Genomic DNA, 16,334 nt, shown 5'->3' on the forward strand with positions numbered 1-16,334 from the left:
CCTCTGGAAAATTGCTTTTAGTGTTTTCTCACGGTTCTGTTGTTGTCCTTGTAATAACATGACAGAGGCTCTCCAAGATAAAGTCTCCCTGCGTTTAACGAGCTACTGTATTTACCTTATTGTTTCCAAATTGGAAAACTTTGGAGAAAATTCCTCCTCTCTTAGACACTTGGAGTCAGAAGCCGCCTATCAGCCTCCTGACTGTGCTGGTATCCTGGCAGATTCCCAGCCTTTGGGAAACTTTGCCACTTTCATTTAAGCTCTTGCCACTCTTGGCTTTTTGCTCCTTGTAGCACCTTTGCTTTTGAAACTGGGAAAATCCATCTTGCTCTCTTTCCCTAAGACTTCCTGCAAATTCCCTTATGCTGTAGACATGGGAACACCTCACCTGGGATGTGAGGTTGAGATCTCCTCTGGTGTCCTGTTCATTCATGTTTGTGCACATCTCTGGTGGTCTGGATGCTTTGAGGCAGCTCCTTTGAAGCAGAGGCCAATTTCCTGGTGCTTGCAGAAGTGTTGGGCAAGGAGTGTTGGAATTCTGCAGTGGGAGAGCCCAGGATCTCCCATTCACATGCTCAGTCCCGTGTCTGAGTTTAACTTTAAGCTTTCCTCTACCCTTACACATTTCAGAAAAGTCTGGAGCTCCAATCACAGAATCACAGAACAGTTTGGGTTGGAAGGGACTATAAAGCTCATCCCATTCCACCCCCTGCCATGGGCAGGGACACCTTCCACTAGCCCAGGTTCCTCTAAGCCCCGTCAAACCTGGCCTTGGACACTTCTAGGGATGGGGAGTCCACAACCTCCTAATGGAACCTGTGGGCTCGAGGCCACATCACTTCCCTCAGCAGTTATAAATGGCCAGAGCCTGGTCAGTGTGGTTTGCTGGTGACCACGAAGCTTAGCTTTGGTCAGGCTTTTTTCTGAGACCTCGCTGTGTCAGATTCCCAGAACAAACTGGGAATAGAAAGCAGCAACTAATATGTCCAGAAATACAATTTGAGAGCTTTTACCCCTGTCTGCAGCCACTGTGCAGAATCTTCCCTCAGTGTAGCCTGTGAGCTCCTCAGAGCAAGTGCTGTGTCTCCACAGGGCTGCACCCACACACCAGAACTTGTACCTGCTGCTGCCACCGAGGGAACTGGGGCAGAGGGGGGAGGTGAAATAAGGAGTGATGAGAAATTGGATGGAGAGACAGGTCTAGAACCGGCCTGGAGCTGTGAGGTACTGGCACAGCACATCCATGGGGTTCCTGCAGCCTGGATACGACATTTGGGTGCCATAAGGTATCTGGCCAGGCAGGGGGACCTTCAGTGTGAATGCTTCATCAAATCATGGAATCCTTAGAGTTGGAAAAGCCCTCGGAGATCATCGAGTCCACCTATTAACCCAGCCAAGTGACTGCCAAGGCCATCACTAAACCATGTCTCTGAGCACCACATTCTGCAGGGGGTTTGTGAACACTTCCAGGGATGGTGATTCCACCACTGCCCTGGGCAGCCTGTGACCACCAGTGGTCTGACCAGCCTTTCAAGGAAGAAATTTCCCCAGTATCCAACCTAAACTTCCCCTGGCACAACTTGAGGCTGTTTCCTCTTGCCCTTGTTACCTTGGAGAAGAGACCAACCCCCAGCTGGCTCCCACCTCCCTTCAGGCAGCAAACCAGCCCTAAGGAGTGAGTCTGCCCAGGAGGAGGAGTTCCCAAGGGAAGTGAAACACAGTGGAAAGCCTCTTGAAGACTAGTGACTGCAGTCCTTGTACTGTCTGCTCCAGGCAGCTTGGAGGAAAACTCATTGTTTTCAGCATGAAGTGGTTGGCTCCCATGTGGTGATAGTGATATTCCTGTATTAACAGGAATACAGGTACTGTCTCTCTTAAATAACTCCCCACATCTTTCAGTGGAAGGGGAAAGCATCTAAATTTATACTCTGAATGGTTAACCAAAGCAAGAGGACTGTTTGTTTTGAATAACAAATGCCTGCATGATTGCAAGGATGGACTTCCAACACCTCCAGTTATTTTCAGTGTGCAGAAGCTGACTCCTCTTGGCATGGCTTGAGCACAAACACAACCTGACCAATGTGGTCTTGGCAGCGAAAGAGATACAATGCTCCTGAGTTGCCTGATTTAGAATCATGGAATGTTTTGGGTTGGAAGCTCCTTAAAGCCTACCTCGTTCCACCCTCCTGCCATGGGCAGGGACACCTTCCACTGGCCCAGGTTGCTCCAAGTCCCATCCAACCTGGCCTTGGACACTTCCAGGGATGGGGCAGCCACAGCTTCTCTGGGCAACCTGTGCCAGGGCCTCCCCACTCTCACAGCCAACAATTCCTTCCCAATATCCCATCTAACCCTGCCCTCTGGGAGTGGGAAGGCATTCCCTCTTGTCCTGTCCCTCCATCCCTTGTCCCCAGTCCCTCTCCAGCTCTCCTGGAGCCCCTTTAGGCCCTGGAAGGGGCTCTCAGGTCTCCCTGGAGCCTTCTCTTCTCCAGGTGAACCCCCCCAGCTCTCCCAGCCTGGCTCCAGAGCAGAGGGGCTCCAGCCCTTGGAGCATCTCTGTGGCCTCCTCTGGACCTGCTCTAACATGTCCACATCCTTCTGATGTTGGAGGCCCCAGAGCTGGGTACAGTACTCCAGGTGGGGTCTCCAAGATTTGTTCAGGCCTGTGTGCTGTACTGGTTCAGCTGTTTGCTTCCCTCTCTGCTGTCCTGGAATCATCAGGCTCCAAGACTTCTGCTGTGGGAAGGCTGACGCAAACCCCATCAGAGGCAAGAGAAGCAGCTTTTTTAACCTAAAAGCCAAAAGCTTAGGAAGAACAAATCCAGCAGAGAACAGAGATGCCATAGGAAAAGCTCTGTTTGCAGTGCAGTGTGATATTTGTACCAGAACAGCTTGGTGTAAACTGGCCACAAGCAGCTTCACACTGAGAATTAGCAGAAGGTTCTTGCAGGGTCGAGGACTGAGGAGCATGAGGGGACCTTGAAGAATGAGGTTCCAGAGAGGATTTTGACAGGTTAGCTGTGAGAACTGGAGGCTGGCTCAGCAAGCTGGCAGCCGTTACCAGGGTCTGAATAGCCAGTGCTTAAAGGGACACTTGAAAAGTGCTTTCAAGCCAGGGAAGCACACTGGACTTTCCCACACACTCCTTCTTGTTTCTTGAGCATAGCAATAAGAATTGAATCTTCTAAAGTAAACCCTGGAGAGGTTGCAACATGGAAAAACGGTCTCCAGATAGGAGTAGACCTTGGGAGTTCTTTCCTCCGCAGCACAGCCCTCAGGCTGAACTTCAGGCTGGTTCCTCCCCAGGGGGAGGACTTGGGTACCTTGATGCCTTCTCCAATTTCAACTCCACTTGCCTGGGTCCATACATGTGGCTTTCGTGTTCAGCAGGAACCTCTTCCTCTGGAAAACATCTGCAATAAAACAGCTTCACTGCCCTGATGAGCTGGCTCTGAACAAGGACCAACCCCTTCGTCCAGCCAAGGCACACCAGCCGTGTTTGCCCCAGGGGTTGCTGTGAGGATCACAGAGCTCTTGCCTTCCTCTCTGCCCTGCTCAGCAGATGTGATCTCATTAGAGACACAAGGGGCTCTTGGGCTCAAGGTGGAGTCTTGTGGGGACTGCTGTGCCTGGGACCCCCCCTTCCTTTTCTCTGGCCTCTCTGGGGATTGAGTTTCCACTTCATCCCTTCCCTCTTGGTGTCTGCAGGGCCAGCAGGGCCATCACTTCAGGGTCTCATTTTGGAGCAAAAAAGGAGTGTTTGTGTTTGGGACAGCCAAGCATTGGCCTCAGGCACAAGGAGAGTGTGCAGGCCATGTCATGGAGACAGCGGGGCCGGGGAGGTAGAGATGGAAACCCAGTGGTGTTGCATGTGCAGAACCAACTCAGGGAGTCTGGAGCTTGCTGTGCTGCAGAAAGATTTTTATGTTAATTGTCGCAGTTCAGGGTATAGTATTTAGTGATGCTTAAAGGTGCTGCAGAAATCTTTTTTGCTCTTGGACTTGTACTCCTCTTGAGCTTGGCTTCAAGGTTTCAATATTCCAACAGCAGAGCTGGCACGCTGGTCTCGGCTGTTGGGAGCAGCTGTGGCTCTTCTGGCTGCTGTGAGCAGATGCAAACTATTCCAAGAGTCATCAGAGAGGGGAAGAAGACTTGTGGTGGTGCTTCCTGATCCAATCAGGAAGAAGCAGTGCTAGGATCATTCCTGATGTCCTCATATACCAGTGATTTAAACTGTTCCTGAAAGTATGGCTTGCCAGACTCTTCCCAGACAGTGTGAAAAATGCTCCCATCTTACAGCAAAGCTGCAGCCCTAAAGGAATGATGAATATTGTTGAGTTCTGCTTAGGCAGGTGTTTTGAGGAGCTGCTGTTTGTCCTGTTAAGGGCTTCTTAGTATGCAGGAAGATGGTGGGGTTTTGGCAGCTCAGCAGACTCAGGTGTAGGCTCTGCTTTCTTGGTTGCAGCAAATACCTTACCTGCCTTGGGTCATTCAGGTGGGGTTGTCTAGCTACTGGAGAAGTCTGCCCTGCCTGCCAAAATATTTATCAAAAGCACAGGGATAAATAACCCCCCAGTGTGCTGTGGTGTTGGGAAATGGCCTGGCAGCAGGATGTAACTGCCCATGAGCCAAGGCCCGAGGTGCCAGCTGGAAAGCCATGACCAAATGGAGCTCAAAAAGAGCAGGAGGGACAGAGTGTTCTGGTTCCTGTCAGTACTGGATTTTCTGTTCATGGTTTGCTTCATCCTTTGGGCCAGAGAAATCCAGTCTGGGGGTCTTCAGGCTTCTTCAGCAACAGCTTTTTTCCATCAGTGGAGAATAGCAGTGAGTGACACTTCCCTGGCCACCCTGTCACTTGCCTGCACTGGGCCGAGGCCTTTGGCAGTCATGGGAGTGCTCCCAGCAGTTCCTTGTGAGATCCAGCTCCTAAAGCATCTGGGAAGTGTTTCTGGACAAGGCTGCCTTGCACCAACAGTGAACACGCTGATTTCCACTCGCCTTTCAAAGCTTATTGCTGATAAACCTGGTCCAAACCTGCTGCAAGCAGGCAGAGATGGTACTTCCCTACCACCACTGTGGTTATGTGGACAGATCTGTGTGTCAGCTCCTGCTGGAAACAAATTTGGCTTTTGGCAGAGTAAGTGTCCACATGTGCTGCTGGATACAATGACTGGTGATCTCTCTATGTTCCTTGTTCACTCATGTGGAAATTTCTGTCACTGCTATGCTGAGGGTTGTGCCAATCTCAGTAGTGTGGAACAAAACCAGAATGGGAATGAACTCTGAAAATCAACTGTGAAAAGACCTGAGATGGATCTGCGGATGAGTCCAGTCCTCTTCCACCTCACACAGAAGCTGTAGGCAGGTTGGGGAAGGAAGGAAGGAAGGCTGTTGTGAGGGGTCCAGGATACCCTTGATCTGAGAAGCTGAGTGTGGAGCTTTTACTGCATGCTGTGGGAACCTGGGGTACGTAATGCTCACAAAAGGGCTTTGTGAAGCTAAAAATGGAGAGCCATGGAGAGAATACAGTGTTGACAACCATCTAGGCACTTAGAGAGCAAATTAGGCTGCAAATGGGAAACTGTTCATTTGTCGAGTGGAGGAAATTAAAATTCTGTGCACGTTATTCCAAAGCAGACTTTAAAAAAACCTGACAGATCTTACTTGGAACTGTCTGCAGAGATGGAGCCAGCTCTCTCTGTGTGCATAGCTGAGTGCTGTTCTCTCTGGGGGAGAGATGGTAATGACAGAGTGGATTTGGGATGTGTGCTCTGGAAACATGGTGTCTAGAGCATGCCAGCACCACTTGGAAGCAGTACAAGGTTATCTGGCAGCACCAGGAGCTGGCCAGAGGTTTAGAAGGCTGTGTCCTCCCTCTGTTGAGCTACAGCACAGCTGGGTTGGGCAGGATGGGGACAGAGCAGGGCACAGGCAGCTTGGCCTCGGTGTCTTCTGACAGTCTTCCCTATAAATGTGTGTGCTGGAGCTGTGGCGTGGCCTGGAGGCCCAGCTGGCAGACAGGATGTCATCTCTTGCTTTTAGAAATTGTGGGCTTGACCTTCCACCCCGCTGAGAACGTGGGGCTGCATTTCTGCTGATGTTTTATCCTTATTCCTATTTAAAGAAGATCCAGGCGGAAGCTGCCAGCAAAGCTCTCTCCTCCTAAAGCATATTCCTGGCAAGAGCAGACAGCTCTTGGGTCTGTTTCTCTTGGCTAAAGGAACTTGTCAATCCAGAGATGAAGGAAGTAGACTTCATTTATCCTGCTGGCCGTTTATCTTGGAAGGGGGTCATCAAACTCTTTGCTTCGTTGTTTCCTGCCTCTCGTTCATTCTCACGCGCGGCCTTGGAAGATGGAAATCAAAACAAATAGAGGAAAAATTAAAAGAAAGCTCAGAGTCTTGTTTTTTTTTAATATGCACTTAAAATGTGATGTATCCTGCTAGTAAGTATTTCTAGATGGGGCTCTTGAAAAGCAGTGTCTTTGGGTTTGTGGGATGTTTTTAATTATGGAAAATCATTACTCCCTTCTAATTTTTCCTCTCTAAGTGTGGAAGAAACTGACCCTTTTCTCCTCCAAAACAAAAACAACCTCCAGTTCTTTCTGAGTGTGACGTTTTTGGGCTATTCTAAAAATGGCACTGCAAAAAAAAATTACAAACTCTAGGCATGAGCTCCAGACTTTCTTTGGAGGACACTGAAGATGCTTCTCCCATCCCACAGATACTTCTGCCATTATGAAAATGGCAGATTCCTCAGAAGAACCTCAAACCCACACTTGGAAGGGCTCACTCTTCATGTTGGGCTGTCAAACACGAAAGCCAACCCACCACACCTGACTTGCCTTTTGTGCCCCCTCCCCTTCTGTTTTTGTACATTTGAGCCTTTGTGCAGAAGGTGCAGATGTGGAGATGTGGGTGGGACAGTGAGGGCAGAAACAGCAAGTGTTGCCTGGAGAGCACCTACCCTGGGGTGGAAGCACCATGCAGTGAGGTTGGGACTAAAGCTGAAAAAATCAGAATTTTCTAGAGTAAGGAATCTGAATTGTTCTAAAATTATAAAATTGGTCAGGCTTTGAGAGCTGCTTATTCTGAAAGAGCTGAAAGAAAGGCAGACAAGGTCAAGGCACACGCAGTGCACTGGGGGAAGGCTGCTGTTCCTGTGGGGCAGCAGTGCCAGCTGCAGATGTGACTTCACTGGGAGGATTCAGGTGCCTTCGTGGTTCAGATGCCAGTTTATCACTCCTGTGTGCTCCACATCTCACGTTGCTGATTATTTTTTCATAAATTTGAAGCGTATCAGATACAGGCTGTACAGGCTGCCCCTCATGGGCTTTAGCAGCAGCAGGGATTTTGAGAGGACTGGATAGCTGGTGTTTTCCATCTGTTAGCACATCCTCCATTTCAGGGAATGAAGGAGCAACTCCACAGGTAGGTGAGGGTGCTTTGGTGGTCCCTGACTCATACCAGGACAGATGGTGGGCAGTTTGTCAGCTCTCTCCTTCTCTGGGCTGAATCCAGGCACCTCTTGGGAGGACCAGGCTGCCAGCTGAGCCCTTCCTTTGCCAGTTTAAGCTTGTGCTGGGGCCTCACTGGAGGGGCAGCTGTTCCTCAGGATACCCCTGATTCAGGGAGGACTGGTTTGCTGAGCTTGCTGCTCAGTGATCTGGTTTGGTTTGCCTTTAGCTTGTCTTGCTGCTCCTGGGTTCCCTTTCATCCAGTGCTGCCTTCCCAGCTGGATTGTCTCCTCTCTCAGCATGAGATCATCTGCTCCTCCCTAGTTCCCATTTCAGGGCATCTTCAACTGCAGTTCTGCCAAGTCAGCTTGGAGTGCCTGTTGTCACTTGGAATGTCCTTGATTGCAAAGAAGAGAGTGACAAGAAGTCAGAAAAATAAGAGGGGAGCTGGAGAAATGCTGCTGCTGAGGACAATTCCCTAAATGCTGTGTGTTGCCCAGCCAGTACCGAGCCCTGCCTCCTGTGCCTGCAGGGCCAGCACTGCCCTCGTGTCTGTCCTCAGCAATGCTCAGAGTCGAGCAGAGCTCCTTGGTGGGAGATGCTGTGGACCTGAGTGGTGGCCACCAGTCTGGCCACGCTCCTGGGTCCTGCTAACCAGGCTCAGGGTGAGGTGGAGACTCCAAGGAGCTGCTCCTGCCTGGGGTTGTGCCAGTCCTGGGCCAGCACCACTGTGCTGCAACTCCAGAGGTGACTGGGAAGTGAGTCATGGATGTGGGTGGTGTTCAGGGACAATGGAGGTGGGCCTGAGGATGCTGTAGGTACCTCTTGCCAGAAGAAAGGGTTGTTCTGTGTCGGTGTGCCAGTGACAGTGGGAGACACCTTCAGCAAAGCCCGGGTGGATCCCAGTCCTGAGAGCTCAGTCCTGCAGAGATGCTGTGGGGCTTACTGGCATCATTCAGCTTCTTCCTTGTCAGCACAGGGCTGACAGTGAGACTGTTCTGTAGAGGGAAAACACATTGAAGAGGGGTGTACGTGATTGACTCTGTCCTGCCCTGCTGCCTGTCTGCCACTGACTGCAGCTCTTCTGTGTAAGGGGAAAGAAAAAGACTGTTTCTGCCTCAGTGAACTTGTATCAAATTTGTGACAGGATGAGGTGTATTTTGCTCCTCCAGATACACAGTCACCAAGGCAGTTCCTGCTCCTGTGTAGAGACTGCAGCTTTGGAAATGATTTGGAGGATGCCAAAGCCAAAACAGGAGTAAAACCTTCCCTAATGACCTGGGAGTGCATTAGCACAGTCCTGTTGTCTCCATTTTTGCCCTATCAGCACACAAATGGTGCAGCTGGAGCAACGTTCTGTCTCTTGCCCTCTTGGTTTCTGCACTTGGAGATGGTCTTTTCAGGTTATGTCCCCCCCTTTTCATGTTGCCTACTATGAAACCTCCTGATTGCTTCTGATTTTCTTCCAGGGAATTCTCTTGGTGTATGACATCACTAATCGCTGGTCCTTTGATGGGATAGACCGATGGATAAAGGAAATAGATGAGGTAAGGGAATGGAAGAACATGTGCAGGGATCTATAGCAGAAATTTGGGGAGGTATCACCTGAGGTGTCACCTCTGATATGGGGACAGGAATGGCTCTGCTATGGAGGGGACATGGTGGCAGTGCAGTACTGAGCAGAGCAAAGTGATAAGTGCCTGCTGTCCACCTCTGTGTAAATCTGGAGTAGTAGGAAAGAGCTTGGGAATGGTCGAGGAAGGTAGGGAAGTTCCCTCTAAAATCACAGGATCACAGAATGTGCTGAGTTGGAAGGGACCCACAAGGGTCATCAGGTCCAACCCTGGCCCTGCACAGGACCATCCCCAGCAGTCACACCATGTGCCCCAGAGGATCATCCAAACGCTCCTGGAGCTCTGGCAGCCTTGGGGCTGTGCCCACTGCCCTGGGGAGCCTGGTCAGTGCCCAACCACCCTCTGGGGGAAGAACCTTTTCCTGACATCCAACCTGACCCTGCCCTGACACAGCTCCAGCCATTCCCTGGCTGCTGTCCCTGGTCCCCCCAGAGCAGAGCTCAGTCCCTGCCCCTCCTCTGCCCCTGCCCAGGCAGTTGGAACTGCAGCGAGGTCTCCCCTCAGTCTCTTCTTCTCCAGCTGAACACACCAAGTGCCCTCAGTGTCCTCACAAGGCTTCTCCTCCAGGCCCTTCACGAGAGCCATGATTTCTCCACTCCTTTCCCTGTTCCAGCACGCCCCAGGTGTCCCTCGGATCCTGGTGGGGAACAGGCTCCACCTGGCCTTCAAGCGGCAGGTGCCGACGGAGCAGGCGCGGGCCTACGCCGAGAAGAACTGCATGACCTTCTTCGAGGTGAGCCCCCTGTGCAACTTCAACGTCATCGAGTCCTTCACGGAGCTGTCCCGCATCGTCCTCATGCGGCACGGCATGGAGAAGATCTGGAGACCCAACCGAGGTGAGCGAGGAGGCTGCTCCTGTGGGGAAGGCTGGGCTCACGTGGAGGGATGGGGCTGGCTGGGGGGGGATGTTCCTGAGGAACTGTGGGAGCTGAATCCACCTGACAGGGAGAAGTGCCTTGGGCCAGACAAGCTGAAGCTGAGCCACAAGCTGCCTGGACTGGTGCAGGGCTGGGCAGCTCCACAGGGCAGTTCAGCATGTCTGGGATCTGCAGTGCTCTGGGGCATCCTCCACCTTCCCACTCACTCTGCAGGAGGCTCAGGGCAATTATCTCCCAGCTTGAAAGTACTTCAGTCAGACGGCTGTGTGGGACAAATCCAAGCGTAAGCACCTCGGTCCTTGCCCTTGCCTGAGCCTGTCCCCCCTGTTCCAGAGGGAAGCAGAGCAAGCCCAAGGAGCTGAAAGGGACTAAACCTCCTCCCTGCCTTCAGCAGACAGCACTGGGCTGGGGGATTCCATATATCCCGGCACATGGGCTGCAGTGAGGCAAACCACAAGCAGATTCCGTGTTATGTCTCAGCTTGTTGGCTTTGAAGAAAAATAATCTCAGTTCCCACGTTATTCCTGGCTGGAAGTGTCCCACTGCAGTCTGAGCAGCAGGAGATCTGTGTACCTGGAGTGCCCTGCCCTCCCATGGATCTTCAGCTCCTGCTCACTAGGGAGGGGGAATCCTGTTTGCCATCCCTAGTCCCCAGATGTTTTGCCTGGGCTCCTGTCCCTGACTGTGGCACACTTAGCTGCTGTGCCACAATCTCCAGGTCACCGAGGGATGGTGGGCAGGGAATGTGCTGCATTCACAGACCTTTCCTGAACCTCTTCCAGAGGTTTTGTAACTGTGGGCTGCCTGCTTGGGAACAGATAGGGCAAAAGGAAACGGCCTCAAGTTGTACCAGAGGAAGTTTAAATTGGATATTGAGAAAATGTCTTCCCTGAAAGGTTGATGGTCAGGCCCTGGCACAGCTGCCCAGCGCAGGGTTGGGGTCACCATCCCTGGAGGTGTTCAAAAGAGGTGTAGATGTGGCACTTGGGGAGGTGGGTTAGTGGTGACCTTGGCAGTGCTGGGGAGCGGTTGGAGTGGATAGTCTTAGAGGGCTTTTCCAACCTGAACGATTCTGTGTTTCTATGAATGGGGGGCTGCCTGCTCGGGAACGGGATCTGCCTGCTCGGGAGTGGGAATCTGCCTGCTCGGGGTCGGGACCGCGTGCTCGGGATCAGCAGCGTGGCACTGGCGGGCGGGAGGAGGATAACGCGTGCCCTCTTGTGGCCGCTGAATGGGAATTCCCCTCCAAGGAGAGGGACTTCCCAAGGCGGGCTCACATGGTGCAGGCTGAGCTAAGAGGCTGCTGGGAAACGGGGAAGAGCAGAGTGGTGTTCTGGCTTGGTGGGGTCTCTGTGCCTGGGGGGTTCTGCAGAGAGCTGCTGCTCCCCGAGGAGGTCCCAAGGAACACTGTCCTGTTTCAGGACTTACTGACCCTGTTGCCTCTTCCCTGGGCATGCCCTGGTTGCCAGAGGATGTGCTGAGAAGCCAAGTGTCTGTCAGGAACAGAGCCAGGCCCTGCCACCCCTGCACTGAGCAGGGGAGGGCTGGCAGTGCCTAACCCTGTGTTGACACCAAAGCTGGTGTCTGGCAAAGCGCAAACCTCCAACAGCAGAGCTCACCTTGATTGCCCAAGCTTTTTTCCTAACCAACCTGCTCCCTCCTCAAAGCTCCTATGCAGTCATTCTTGGTATCTCTCCCCGAGAAGCTGGAGCTGTGCAGCATAAGGAATAGCTGTGGGATGAGGGCAGCCCAGGAAATCTCTTGGCCCTTGACTATGTGGTCCTTTCTCCTGCAGTGTTCAGCTTGCAGGACCTGTGCTGCCGAGCCATTGTGTCCTGCACCCCAGTCCACCTCATCGACAAGCTGCCCTTGCCTGTCACCATCAAGAGCCACCTGAAGTCCTTCTCCATGGCCAACGGGATGAACGCAGTGATGATGCACGGCCGGTCGTATTCCTTGGCCAGCAGTGGGGGCGGGAGCAGCAGCAAAGGGAACAGCTTGAAGAGATCCAAATCCATCCGGCCGCCCCAGAGCCCCCCACAGAACTGCTCACGCAACAACTGCAAGATCTCTTAGCAGGATGGGCACCGGGAGCTTCTGTCGGATCCGCACCCACCCACCAATGTACAGCTGTTTGCACACCCGGCCCTTTCCCACTGGATCCTTTCGGATGGGTTGCTTTTCCAATGGCACGCACAAGCGTTAGGAATGTGCTCACGTTTTGGCTTGGCATAGGAAGAAGCGTGGTGCCGGCTGGATCCCGCAGCGCTGCCGGAGAGAGGATCTGCCAAGTGACCCTCCAAGAATGCTTTGGGCTTTGCCTCTCGGCCTGGGGTGGAAAATTCAGCAGCTGCCGGGCTGGGGAGGGGGGAAGGGGGAAAAAAGCTCATCAAGTCTCAATGGAGCAATGGATTTAATGGAAGATTGAGAGGCTTAAGGGAGTAGGCAAGGAGAGTCTGTGCTGCAACTTTAACTCTTGGCCTCCTGAACAGATTGCTGGTGCAATAGTGATCCTTGGATGTAGACAAAAAGAAACAGGGACAGGGGAATAATGACAGTTTTCACCGGGATGTTCACCTGCTGTTGCCAAAAAAACCCAGAAAATAAGGCAAGAGTTGGCCAATTGGAAAGGGGAAGGCAGCGCTCGCTGCCTTCGCTTATTTATGTAAATATTATACATATATATATATATATCACTTGTTTTTTAAGGGTTTTTTTAAGAAGCTGTCAGGGAAAATTTTATGCAGCCATGTAAATACAAGCACTGGATGGACTTTCCCAGTGTCAGCAAAGGGGAGAAGTGGAGGATTTTCTGATGAAAACACATAAATGCTTTAAGAGACTTTCCCTCACCCCTGGGCTCATGGTGGCATTTTTAAATACTGCGTGTGCAGAAGGAGAGGACAATTCGTGTGGAACATGCCCCAAGCTGCTTTATTCCAATCACTCCCTAAAACTTGTGAGTGCTGATGCAGGGTGGGATGGCAGTTGGGGATTTGGGAGCAAGGGGTGGAAGCATTGTACCTAAAGCAGAGGAAAAATGCTGAATTTTGTCCCTTATTGCTGCAAAACCTTGGCTGTTGCTTCCAGTGCCCTCCATCGAGGACACTACCCCGTGTGACAGCCTGTGGATTCTGGCTGCTTCCAGCTTTGCTTTCCCAAAGATGCTGCCTGAGGTTGCACTGCTGTGGCTCCTCCTGGATGAAAGTGGGAAAGGGCAGAAATGGCTTTTCCTACTGGAGCGTGAAGGAGCAGGGATTAGGAAGGTGAAAGGTCGGGGTGGGGAAAAAGCAATCCCCAGGTCCCTTAGTGGCAAAGTCACTCAGTTCTTGGGGCAGTCCCAGAAGATCAGGAGAGCAAACTGCTTTGCTCCATAGGACAGCTCCTGGATTTTGAAGGGGCAAGAGCTTGGGATGGATCTTCTGTCAAGCAAGTGCACCTGCTTTCCTGGCTTCATCCCACAGCTGACCTGTGCTGGGAATTCACCTGGAAGCTGAGAAGTAATGCCCAGCCCTTACCCCAGAAGCTCAGGGGGTTGGCAGTGGGGCTGAGCTGTGGTGGCAGATTCTCGTGGGTGGCCGGGGTGTGTGGACTGTGAGTACCATGGTAGGAAGCGAAGTGTACAGTGCTGCCGTCCTGCTCCTGGGATCAGCAGCTCCTCAAGGCCTGGGCTCACTCCGTTCCCCCTCCCCAAGCCGCTCGTTGCACTGTGTGGGCAGGATGAAGCCGCAGCAGCTCCTGTGCGGCCGACAGACCCGCCAGACCCGCCGTGTCCAGGCTGGACACATCCCCCCGCGGGGACATCGCCTTCCCTCGCTCCCGAGCCCACCTGGGAGGTACTGGAGCCTTCCCCGTCCCCTCTGCAGAACACAACAGGGGCAGGTCTCTTGGCTCAGCTTTATCTCTGCTTTATCACCCAGCTCAAGTGAGCGGGGAGAGAATTAAACCCCAGGCAGGCGGAGGGGGAGAAGAATCCTTTGTAGTGGTGCTTTGGCTCGAGAGCAAAGCCAGGGCCGGGCCCGGCGCGGTGGCACAAGGCCGGGGGATTTGGAGAACCTGTCTGGGCTGGCTGGCACCTGTTTCCCATCACTTAACACACAGCAGAAGACAATCGCTGGCTCAGCAGCCTGGGGATATACGGCCGACAGGTGACGGGCACCAAAACCGACGGCTTCTCCCGGGAAACACCACCCGGGCACTGCAGGGCCCCGGCTGCTCCCGGCACCGGTGTGTGGGGCAAAGAGGGATGGAGGGCTCCTTCCTGAAACCACCAAGCTGCTGCATGTCTCAAAACTGGCTGTACCTCTGCTTTGGTTTGGCTGTGCCACGTGTGCCACCTCCCCACACTGTTTCCCTGTGGTTGGTGTGGGTTTTGCCACCCTGTAAAGTCTCACGGATCCTGTCTGGAGTGAGGATGGATGATTTCCCTGGAGTGATTGCCCAGCAACAAACTTTAATTTAAAAGGAAAAGATGCTTGCATCTGACGTCAACACTAGTCTGTAGCTGCTCTCCAACACTTGTACCATTCCTGAGTTGGTTTTTTGGACTATCCTTTTATTTTTTTATTCCTTTGTACAGTCAGTGTTGTTCAACTGATTCTACATGGTTTTGTTTTGTATAAATTAAAGTCTTTTTGTTTGTTTTGATCTACCAATTGAAAGGTGGAGAAGTTGTATCTAGTTTTGTGGGGGCTGGGAAGAGGTTGAAGGGAAAAGGTGGCAGTTTGCCCATACCTGGGGATTGGGAGCTGCTTCTAGTGCAGGGGTGTATTGCCACTTCCAGGTCATCCAGAAAATAACTCAAATTACATTTTCTGGGGAGTCTTCACAATCATGATTCCTGACTGTGGTGGCTTTTTGCCCTTTTCTGTACCTGCAGAGGCTAAATCTGTTCTTGATTCTCACAGATTTGGGGTAGTGGTGCTCTAAGAAAACACAGATTCATTTCCAACACAGTTGGTCCCATAGGTGGCTGGAGAAAACCAGGCTCCCCAGCAGCTTGCCAGGAATTGTGCTCATCCCTGCTCCACAGGGACAGGTTTGCAAGTAAAGCCTTAAATCCCTTCTTTGGGTCCAGGTGATCCTGGGGGAGCCGTCACCCATCCTGCCCAGACTGGAGCAAGCTGGAGGCCGTCCTGGGATAAATGTGACTGAAACGGAGAGGATGCACCACCAGTGTCACATCAGGGTGGCCCTCGGAGGCACTGGGAGCCCCAAAGAAAGGGGATTTGCTCCTGGGGTTGAGGGAGACTTCTTGTCTGATCCTTTTTTCCCAGCCCACCTCCCCTTGACCTCCCTTTTCCCCTGCCTTCTCACTTCCCTAGGATCAGATTTTCCACTTCGTACCAGACTGGCCACGCTTGTTTTAACGGCTTAAGTAGTAATTGCCAGGGCTGGGAGGGGGCAGGGGGAAATGAGATCGTGTCTGCAGCCTGGAAAACCCTGGAGCTAAGGTGAAAGCCTGGTCAGGGAAGAGCCTTTTTTCCCCCCCCTTTTTTCAGGGGTTTCTGGAAGTGTCTGTTGCCTCTTGCAGGGCTGAAACAAAGGCTGTGTGTGGTTTCAGGTGGGGCAGGGACAGCCGGAGCCCATTACGCTGGAGCAGCGGGGGCTGCCTGGGCCACAGCTGTCTGCCTGGGAAGAGCAGGACAGGAAAACACTGCACAGCCTCAACGTGGTGGGAAGGCTGGAAGAGCTTCAGGGCTCTGTGGAGAAGGAGGAGGGAGCAGGTTCCTCTGGGGTGATTCAGGTCTTTCCTCAGAGTGTGTTTCTCCACAAACACCTTCCCCATTTGAGGTGTCTTGGTTTGGTCCCACTCTTCCTCACAGGCTGGGAAGAGGTGGTGACCTCCATCTGACTGCAAAATGCTTGAAAATGTGGGTGCGTGTCCCTGTGAGTGTGGAAGAGGGGCAGGAGCCCCCTGGGTGCAGGGGGTCTTTGGAGGGGGACACATGGCACTGCACCCTTTCTCCGGAACACAGTGCTGAACCACTCCCTTGTCTTGAAGGGAGAAGATGAACCATAACCTGGCATGAGCTCAGTTGGTTAAAACTTGGTCCTGATAATGTCAAGGTCATGGGTTCAATCCCTGTATGGGTCATTCACTTAAGGGTTGGACTTGATGATCCTTGTGGGTCACTTCCAACTCATAATATTCTGTGATAAAACTCACATCTGTGTCTGGGATGGGACACAGGGACACCAAAAATCCTGTTTTCGGGTGCCATGGGTGCTTGGACACTTGGAGGTGAACAGTTTAGGGGAGACCGAAGTTAGAGCTGCTTCAGGCCTTGAGATGGTGAAAGTATTGTGGGCTTGGTCAGGTTTGGGAGGGTCACTTTGTCCTTCATCTTCAGCTGAAGAATCACC

General features: G+C 52.4%; 1 protein-coding gene across 1 annotated transcript in view; it reads left to right on the forward strand.

Moving 5' to 3' along the window:
* The window catches only part of RAB40C (RAB40C, member RAS oncogene family), a 38,669-nt gene extending 24,036 nt beyond the window's left edge, over positions 1 to 14,633 (forward strand). Inside the window, exons 4-6 of the mRNA XM_027665844.1 lie at positions 8,926 to 9,003; positions 9,704 to 9,926; positions 11,764 to 14,633. Coding sequence (XP_027521645.1) covers positions 8,926 to 9,003; positions 9,704 to 9,926; positions 11,764 to 12,044 — 582 coding nt within the window. The 3' untranslated portion in view covers positions 12,045 to 14,633. The remainder of the gene's footprint in view (positions 1 to 8,925; positions 9,004 to 9,703; positions 9,927 to 11,763) is intronic.
* The last annotated feature ends 1,701 nt before the right edge of the window (positions 14,634 to 16,334 follow it).

Source organism: Corapipo altera, unplaced genomic scaffold, assembly GCF_003945725.1.
Source record: "Corapipo altera isolate COAL_440 unplaced genomic scaffold, ASM394572v1 146, whole genome shotgun sequence".
Lineage (NCBI taxonomy): Eukaryota > Metazoa > Chordata > Aves > Passeriformes > Pipridae > Corapipo > Corapipo altera.